This window comes from Lupinus angustifolius, chromosome LG11 (assembly GCF_001865875.1).
Source record: "Lupinus angustifolius cultivar Tanjil chromosome LG11, LupAngTanjil_v1.0, whole genome shotgun sequence".
Classification (NCBI taxonomy): domain Eukaryota; kingdom Viridiplantae; phylum Streptophyta; class Magnoliopsida; order Fabales; family Fabaceae; genus Lupinus; species Lupinus angustifolius.
This window is the reverse complement of record NC_032019.1, coordinates 9,717,674-9,727,411: the sequence shown is the minus strand read 5'-3', so window position 1 is coordinate 9,727,411 and position 9,738 is coordinate 9,717,674. Positions and strand designations below refer to the sequence as shown.

At 33.8% G+C, this 9,738-nt stretch overlaps 1 protein-coding gene across 2 annotated transcripts; it reads left to right on the top strand.

Annotated features, from left to right (window-relative positions):
- On the top strand, positions 2,017 to 8,577 carry LOC109361255 (probable E3 ubiquitin-protein ligase RHB1A). 2 transcript variants are annotated; one of them, XM_019606650.1, is made up of 5 exons: positions 2,017 to 2,239; positions 3,431 to 3,593; positions 7,281 to 7,653; positions 7,793 to 7,902; positions 8,122 to 8,577. In XM_019606650.1, exons 2-5 carry the CDS (start codon positions 3,531 to 3,533, stop codon positions 8,152 to 8,154), a joined length of 579 nt encoding a protein of 192 aa, XP_019462195.1. In that variant the 5' UTR covers positions 2,017 to 2,239; positions 3,431 to 3,530; the 3' UTR covers positions 8,155 to 8,577. The 2 variants fall into 2 exon arrangements, with proteins under 2 accessions (XP_019462195.1, XP_019462196.1); XM_019606651.1 differs by lacking the exon at positions 2,017 to 2,239 and adding an exon at positions 2,333 to 2,410.

Sequence of the window (9,738 nt, the reverse complement as noted above, 5' to 3'; positions counted from 1 at the left end):
ATTCCCTTTCTCTTCACACCCCGTGGAAGAAAGAATTCTTTACAACAATGAAGAATATTCAACTATGGCAGATTGCCTTTACAAGTATGAAACTTATGTAACTTGCAATCCAAACTCTGAATATATATAGAAGTATATAATGCTCTTTGTAAAAGTCTTTGAAACGCTTGAAGCAACTTTTTAAAATTAACTTGAAAGTTTAAGAACAAGTTGCAAAGAGTTCAAAGATAAGTTCTAAGAAAAGTGTGAGAGCTTTTGAGAAAATTGTATGAAAGTTGTGTGTTAATCTCTTGTATAATGTGTGTTATTTGTGTGAGAGTTTATAGCCTTTATATAGAGTTTACAAACACCCTTTGAAGGTTTTTGAAAGTGTATGAGTTTTTTGGAGTGAAGAGATTTCGTTTGGAGTGAAAACCTTTCACTTTGAAATCTGAAAAACACTTCCAACAACTCTCAGTAATGGGTTACTCATTTGAGTAATCGGTTACTCAAACTTTCTGTCCAACAGATGCTTAAAAATTATTTTGAGTAATCGGTTACTCAGCTTTCAAAAATCAGTTTTTCAGTTGGATAACTCTTTTCTCACACATGTAACCTGTTACTCAATTAAGTAACCTGTTACACACTATTTTTGAAAAATGTTTTAAGTCTTTTAAAAGTGTCTCACATTTTCTAAAAAATAGTTTGAGCAATTATACTTGTATATACTTAAGAGTTTAGGATAGAAGTACTTACAAAGACTTAATCTAATGTCTTGAAGCTTTATCTTCATTTGTCTTCATAAGTCATCTTTCTTTTCTTCTTTTTGGTGATGTTGGTGTCTTCATCAAAACCGTACCAAGGTTAGGAACAAGATCTTCTTCACAATATACAAATAATATATATATATATAACAATAATATTATGCAACAAATTGATAATATAAAATGAAAAGTATTGTTAATCATTGGATAGGATGTGCAATATTTTAGCCTAACTTAGGTTTGAAATGTAAGTTGAGAGAAAAAATACATTTCTTCTTTGAATGCTCTAAGTTGTAGGGAACCTGCAATGAAGAGCAATGATGAAATCAGAAAAATACGTTTCCAATATAACCAGATTAAGTATGATGGTTCAAATTAAGGATTTATATGGCATTCAATCTTAATATGTCCAACAAGCTAAGGCCTCACAAAAAGACATAAATATTAACCATTTATAAAAATAGGATTAATATTTTCCACCATTTATAAATATTAACCATTAGGGTAGTTGGTTGTCGGGGTTTTTAGCTAACTTTGGAATTGGATCACCTATTTTAGTAGAGTTTTTGGCTATGGAGCAGGGTTTGAAGCTTGCGTGGAGCTTGAGTTTTAAAAACTAGTCTGAAAAGTGATTGTCTTAAAGCTGTCCAAATTCACATTCACCATATTTTGAGTGTAGTTATCGAAATTCGCACTTGAATATCTAAAGACTGGATCATTGATGTTAAATTTTTTGTTAGAGAGTCAAATAAAGTAATAAACTTTATCATAAGAATAAGCTCACACTCTTCAACAACTTTCAAGACCCGGTCCACAGTCCCGTCAGATTGTCAGCAATATCTTAACATGGATCTCACTCATATATTCCAGCCCCTTTATCTTTTTTTAGTTTCCAATGTACAAAAAAAATACATAAAGTAATTTAAACTTAAAAAATGATTAAGGAAATTATGCTTCAAGTGAACAACAAAGAAGATGCTTGTTAGAGGTTTTGGAGAACCTCCTTAAAGACAATGTTTATTGTAGTATTGATTGATTTTCCCTCTTTATCATCTATTAATACATAAAATAATAAATAATTTAAATATATAATAATACAATTAGAGTTTACTATTTATACATTCACATAACATATTATTAATATATCATCCATAAAAAAAATGATTTAGTATTGTAAATAAATACTTTTGATCTTAAATTTGTTAGAAGGAGAACAAAGTTGTGAGTAACGCAAAAGTGTATACAATATGTTGTAGTTTGCAGTTTGCACCTTGTTGAGCATCTTAGCAACTGAGTTGACTTGGGTGTTGTACTTGTATAAAGGACAAAACCCCCTCATTATAGACTAATGAGTGGAGCGCGTACACTCTCAAAAACAACAACACCAACCATCTTATACACAGAATCAAACCAGGGTTCTTCTCACTTCACAAATATCTCAAACCCTTCAACCCCTTTTCCTTTAATCCAATTCCAACCTCCTACTTTCCATAAAGGTAGTTTTTTTATGGATTATACATTTGTTTTCAGCACAATTTTCCATTACAAATTAGGGTTTATTGCTGTCAATTTTGGTTCAGATAGTTTTCTGTGTTGGACCCTTTTATTTGTTTGATATTCAGGTCAAGTTTTTTGCTTTGCCTTGTTATGTCTGGTGATGAACTTTGGTGGGTTTGGTCTTGTTGTTTGATTGCTTCTTAGCTTTTATCTTTCTTATTGATTGTGTTCATTGCTTTTTGTAGGGAAAGTTTATCTTTTGTTGAAATTTATATCCTAATTATAGTAATATATGATTGCTAGTCTTCTTATATGGATTATTTTGTTCTTTATTTTGATTGGGTCTGGGAGCAAGCAAGCAGAGATACTTCAAAATGGTTGTGTATTCCATGTGATGCATATCAGATATTTCGAACATTTTAGATACTTTTTGTTTATATTTTGTAAAATTACTTCATGAATCTTTTCCATATCAATATCTGTATTGTGTCTCATATTTTTATCCGTGCTTCCCAGATTTGGGAGGGATAATCATGAATTTAGTTGATATATAGACATGAAGTTGTGACTTGAGGCATTTGTATCTATTGAAAGAGTATAAACTTCGATATATTAAGACTATATGTAACTTGTTATTATGTTATATGGACTGAATGGTCGACGATGAAATATCAACAAGATAATAAAATCCATCTAGCGGAAATGAGAATATTGTGTTGGATAAGTGAACACAATAGACAAGATAAGATTATAAATGAATGCATTAAGGAGAAAATTGGAGTAGCCATACTGTAAAAAAGATGGTAGAATTTCACCTTAGATGGTTTGGACATATGTGGAGGTTATTCCAATTCCTAGAGAAAGAGGGAGCCCAAGAAAAATCATAGACGAAACAATTAAGACAGATTTAGAGATCAATATTTTGTTAGCGAACATGATTTATGATAGAGCATTATGATGTTGTTTGATCCATGTAGCTAACTCCATCTGGTGAGATTAAGGTTTGATTGTTGTTGTTATTTTATTTCTCAAAATGAAGGACTTGGCTGCCATAACCCTATAAATTAATTATTCACTGTGCTTGTTCACATAATTTGAAGTTGCTATTTATGCCTTGGTTTTATAAAACAGTAGTTCATTTATAATATGAAATATAATTCTAAGTGCTCTTTTTGTACTTGTGGTAGCAGATTCTCAATAGTTGCATGAAGTCTGGTGATATCCGATCTTATTGAGTATGAGAATATCACTAGAAATTTCGATTAAATAACAGAAACTTACTGCTGGAAAATGGGAGGTTGCTGTTGTTCCGCCAGAAAACCTCACCTGCCGGGAACACCAGTGTATTACTATGTTAGTAATTTTCTACCTCTCTTGCCTGATTTGTAGCTTTTGTAGCACATATGATTGCTTATAAGCTTACATCTAGTAATCTCACTATTAGTTTATGTCATTCTGAATGAGAATAACTTTATGATGGAAAATAGTACATCTTTGATATCATCTCATCTATATTGCGTTCTCCTTTACTTATCCTACATCTATTAATTCATGAGCTCTTATAGCCCCTGGAAAAAAGTTGAAAAGAAAAATGTCCTGTTTTTAAGAAACCAAAAAGAAATAATGAGATGATCTCCAAACTTAGCTATAATTCCGTTACCCCTGCTTTTGTTGATAACATTAATATGTGGAAACTAACAAATATGTTAATGATGTACCTACTTGCAAGACACTGATATGGTTCCTTGCATCTATTGGGTATTCCAAATGTGAGTTGGTGTAGTGGATGGGTTAAAAAACATATAAGTGAATGAACCTATATACCTATTGCCTTAAGGTTTTAGGTCAAGACGTAGTGTCAAGCTCACTTATGTGCTTCTAACTTAGCCCATGAAAGAATATTTTAGCCCTTGTAGTTGGTATATTGAAGAACTCTCACATTGTGTAGAATTGGATGAGTTAAAGAGTGTATAAGTCGATAGACCTAATGTCTTAAGATTTTGGGTGAAGACGTGGTGTCAAACCCATTTATATGCTTATAACTTAGCCCATAGAAAAAGATCTCCCATTGTTTGGACTCCCCAATTTCAACAACATCATATAATAACAAATAGGTCAGCCATGAAAACTCACTTGTTTCCCATCTATGGAGCTTAGTTACATAGTTACTTAAAAATATAGGAGATATCAACTGTCAAGTATTTGTATTTGGTCGAGTGAATCGCACTAAAAACTCTTGGAATTATATACAATGAATTCATTACAATGTGATATTTAAAAGACTAAATAAATAGAAGAAAGGAAGTTCCTAGAATATTAAGGTTCCAATACTTCTTTGAACTAGAAACTAATTTGATGCTATGTAAATTCCAACTCATTAACAACCTGCTAACACCTCCTCAAATTAATACACCTGGTCAAGCATCAATTAGACTATGAGAAATTTATGATGATGTGGGGATATGGCCTTGGTGAAAACATCAACCAGTTGGAGATCCGTGGTGACAGTGGAATAGCACGATTATCAAATGCTTCACAGATGGAATGATAGTCCACCTCAATATGCTTGCAAAGAGAGGAGTTGGAGCGGGATGAAGAAATCCAAGCTTAGCTAACAAACCGTGCAGCCAAGCGATCTAATATCGAGATAGATACATACCACAATATTCGGACTCGGTTGAAGACTTTGATACCCGAGCTTGCTTCTCACTCTTCCAAAAAATGAGGACGTTACCATGCAACATACGAAAACCTGTAACAAATTGTCAAGTGCCCAGGCAGCCAGCCTAACCTCACTATAAGCAATCAACCGAAGGGAAGGGTCAATAGAAAAAAATAAACCATGACTGGAAAACCTTTCAAGTAGGAAATGATATGACAAACAACAGTCAGATGGAGATGTCAAAGGAGTGCGCATAAACTGAATTGTGTGTTGAATGGCAATAGGAATGTTAGGTCATGTGATGGTCAAATAATTAAGGCTCCTGACCAATGGACGACACATCAATGGATTGAGAAAGGGCTCACCCTCCTCACAAGTCACGACGGTATTTATGTTTACCTCCGAGGAGTGTGTAAACAGAAGAAACAGATTGAAAGCCAACCAAAGAGACCAAGCCTTGGGCATATTTTTGTTGATGTTAAAAAAAGTACAGTGGGTCGTATCATACTCCAAGGCGCAAAAAATAGTGGAGGGAACTAAGATCCTTCGTGTGAAACATGGCTTGAAGCAGTTGGCTTACTTTTAGGATTAGTTTGGGAGTTGGATTTTGGAGGGGAAAGAAGGGAAAGGGAAGGCTTGGGAGCCATGAAATACACTTGTGAGATGACTCCCAAGCCTTCCCTTTCCCTTCATTCCCCTCCAAAATCCAACTCCCAAACAAACCCTTAAAAGTTTACATACAGCACAATCAAAAGATATGGGATAAGAAGAATACTGATTTTTACTACCCAAAAATCCATGTTTAATAGCTGAGATAAAACACGGGAGTTTCAGTGACCCAAACGTTTATGCCATATTGCACTTTCATTTTCTAGAGGTAGAAGCGAAAGAGAATAGGTCTAGGAGTAATTAAGTGTAGAGGAAGGAATCTGTCTACTTTAGCCCCATTCATGTTCCCTTCCCCAACTCATAATCCTGCACAAGACAACCACCACGAGAAAAATGAATGTCACAATTGTTATCGTAGCTTGACCAACTGAAATTAAACTAGAAGAATGTCCCTGAAAACATAATGAAAAGAGGAATCAATATCCCCAACTGCAGCAGTAGGGAGAGTTCTAGCGTTTCAATTTGTTTGTGCTGTACCAGAATCGGGTCAAAAGTTATTAAAAAATCGGATGTACCAGTCTTACGATTCGAAGCCCCGGAATTAACAAACCAAGGCTGGAGAGAATTTTTAGTCTTACCTTGAATGTCCAAGACAGGGAGTGCCCAATTAATCATATGTTGTACCATATATGGAGTTAGTATAGCTTGGATAGAGACAGATGGAAATGTTATTATAGAAGACTGATGGTCCTGTTCCTGTAGAAGAAGAGGGATGGACCACATCTTGAAAAGCTTTCACATGACGATTCTCTGGTCTCGTTAGATTGTTCCTTAAAAATATGACCATTTGTTTACAATAGCTACATAATTTCCTGGTGCAGTTTCCAGCAAGATGACCAAACTCCTTGAAAGAGTAACCCTGAACCTGCTTCATATCTGTTCACTTTTTCCTTCCTTTGACCAGTGTAGGCAACTGTCACAGCTGCCGAAGAGAATGTATCTTGTACAATAGCTCCTTGAGTTAATATCTGCTGCTCCTTAGGGTTTGTTTGAGAATTGGATTTTGGAAGGGAAGGAAGGGAAAGGGAAGGCTTGGGAGTCATCTCACAAGTGTATTTCATGGCTCCCAAGCCTCCCCTTTCTCTTCCTTCCCCTCCAAAATCCAACTCCCAAACTAATCCTTAGTAAATTGTAGGGGGAAATGTTAAGAGAATGGAAATTAATTGAGGATCATAAAAGCTCAAAATGAGTGTTCTCTTGTTTTTTATAACTTTTCAATGTTTTTGTTCTATTGTTTGTTTTTATTTCTGATAAAAATTTGGTGGGTAATTGGCAAGGGAGTGTAGTAAAATCCATAACTGCCTTCAGATTGATTGATTACTTCTACCCTTGGACTTGGCTTTTATTGAAAACAAGCTGACAAGAAAAATGAGCACAAGGAAGCAACTTCATTGTCATCTTCCAATTTGCAAAGATTCTTAGGCAACAACAAATTTAGACAATTGACATCTTTTCCATAATGCATATGCCATCTTTTCTCTCTTACTAATATAAACGGCTGCATTTTCATATGCATGGTTCCCTCGGTGATGTCATATCATATTGACAAGGTGGCTGGGTTATAGTCGTTCATGGATTGTTTTTATTGTTCCCTTCAAAATAAGTGTTTCTAGAAAAATAATCTTTTAGTTTATTACTTTAGGCGAAGCTTTATTTTGTTATGAAGCCGCCAACTTTGACCTGAAATCTGAAAAAACTTCTGTTTACAGTACCCACCGTCTTTGGCAGAGCGCGAGTCATTGAACACTACTGATGGTTCGTCTGCTTCACTCACGGCTGGATTGCTGGTAGGCTTGGACCTAGAATCATCCACACCCGATACATATCAGTCCCCTCCTGCACCTCTGCCGTATGATACAGTCCTAGGAGTTCCAGCATCAACATACTCTGAAGCAGGCAGAGAAACACCTAGCGGTACTAGTTTTGAAACTTCAGTTAGATGTGAGGATCTCATTGAATCGGAATGCAAAGCTCAAGCTGATTCCGAACCCATGTCTCCAAAGAAACCAGAACTGTCAAAATCAAATGAATCTCATGCATTAGCGACAGAAGAAGAGGATGTCTGTCCAATCTGCCTTGAAGGTGAGCTGTCCATGTGGCTAGAAGTTAACTTTTGAAGTTATATTTTCCATGTTTTATTCGAAGTATTAGGATCAATAAGCTTTTTCTCTATCTCTCTGAAATTGTCGTTTGAAATTTTCTATTTTTATTTATAATGCAGAATATGATGTCGAGAATCCTAAAAATCTGACAAACTGTGATCATCAGTTTCACCTCTCTTGCATTCTTGAGTGGATGGAAAGAAGTGACTCCTGTCCGATATGTGATCAGGTTTGGATTTTGCATTAATTCCTCATCATCTATAACATGAAAATTAGTCTGTTCTTCGTTTCTTTTCGTTGTAAAGGAACTCCAGCAGTTCCTGTTAGATGTGGATTATTGGTTACTATTGATACCATAATATCAAATCAATCTTCCGGAAGCTTTTTTTCCTTGTAAATCAATTATGCTGAGTTTTGGTGAAATACTGGTTTTCCTCTGATGTTACAGGATATGATATTTGACGAAATGACACTGAACTAGATTGATTGCCTTGAAATGAAGCTTGCTAAATATCCGTGTGGAAGATAGATGAAACCGGTTTGATGGTGGTGCAGATTTCATTTTCGAATGGTCGTACTTTTAAAAAGTCGTTGTTCTAGTAGGTACATTCATTAGGGGAATAGAATTGTTAGAAGAAGAATGAGGAGGTTTTAACTGAATGCTACAACCACATTGCTGAAGAATGATGATGGAATTCATGTTAAAAAATATAGCTTTTTACTTGTGTTGATTTCTTGCTCTTATTTTCTTGTACAAATTTCTCAATGTTTATTTTATTTCAATGCTATTTTGTTTGTTTGAAAGAAAAAGAAAGGAAAATTATACTGGTCTAGTAAGTTGTAAAGGAAGTCTGCTTCACATTTCCAATGTATATATTCTGGTGGATGTTGGGGATTATTCCTTTTTTGTTTTGTTTTATGTGCAATTAGTAATGGTCAAACATACACTAATTCTGTTTTTTATTAAATAGCTATTCTGATTGGTAATAAAAAGGGTAATTGTGAACGCTGTAGTAGATGATATTGATTTGATGTTTGATAATGGAGTAATGAAATATCCTTCTATAAATTTTCTTACCCATCAAAAATTGATATATATTATTTTCTGACATGTTACTTTCTTTGTGGAAAGGAGAATTTAGTTGCCGAATGTATTATTTTCGTTGATAATAATGTTAATTTGTTTGTTTTGCATATGATGGGAGTGGGACACATTCTTTTTTGTATAACTAATGATATTTTTATTATATAGATAAGAAATTAATATCTTTTGAAGTGCATCATTGTTCCTGTTGTTCTATTTGTGTTATTCATATGTGTATTCATATGATTGTCTTAGTTCAAACTAATCTGCACATGAGTTGTGGAACATATAATAATCTTATTTTGAGGTTAAAGTTTTATCATTTTCATGGACCTTCTTTAAGGTTTAATGCATGTTAATTGCTTTTGTTATTAAAATATTTTTACATTAATTGATTGAGAATAAAAAATCATTAATTAATGCGTGAATGGATCTTGATAAATTTAAAATGCAAAAGTGCCTTATAAAAGAATGAAGATTACAAATCAGAGTTTGTCAAAGAATAAAAAATAACACCTTAATTTTATTTTATAAAAATGATATATTGACATTCGTATACCTAAATTTAGATTTAGTTGGGTGAGATAGGGAAGGGGAGAAGAATTGAGGACCGAGATTTAGAGTAAAATGCCAAAATTAATTAGAAGTCAAAGGCTAACTCAAACCCTCAAATTAATGTATTTTGAGGAATAATTATTTTTTCCATGTTTATTCTTATTACATTAAATAGACTAAATTGTTGGGGGTATTTTAGTTGAAATATATTATTTTACATCATTAAATAACAACTTGAATGATTGTATTAACTTGTATGAATTATGTTAAAATACAGTGTTTTTGGCCCAATGTGTATTTAAAGAGAGAAAGAAACGTGAAATAAATGTCATTGTCATTACCCAAGGAATCCAAGAGGCAACAATCTAAGATTCGACCTCATACTGGTTGGTTAGTTGAGAATTTTGTGGCCTCAATTTAAATGCC

What these genes read in the sequence shown, in the direction of transcription:
- LOC109361255 (XM_019606650.1), top strand. Translation starts at nt 3,531, where the DNA reads ATGGGAGGTTGCTGTTGTTCCGCCAGAAAACCTCACCTGCCGGGAACA. An exon ending in CTGTCCAATCTGCCTTGAAG is followed by an intron (nt 7,654 to 7,792) that starts GTGAGCTGTCCA and finishes TTTATAATGCAG; the next exon opens with AATATGATGTCGAGAATCCT. An exon ending in CCTGTCCGATATGTGATCAG is followed by an intron (nt 7,903 to 8,121) that starts GTTTGGATTTTG and finishes CTGATGTTACAG; the next exon opens with GATATGATATTTGACGAAAT.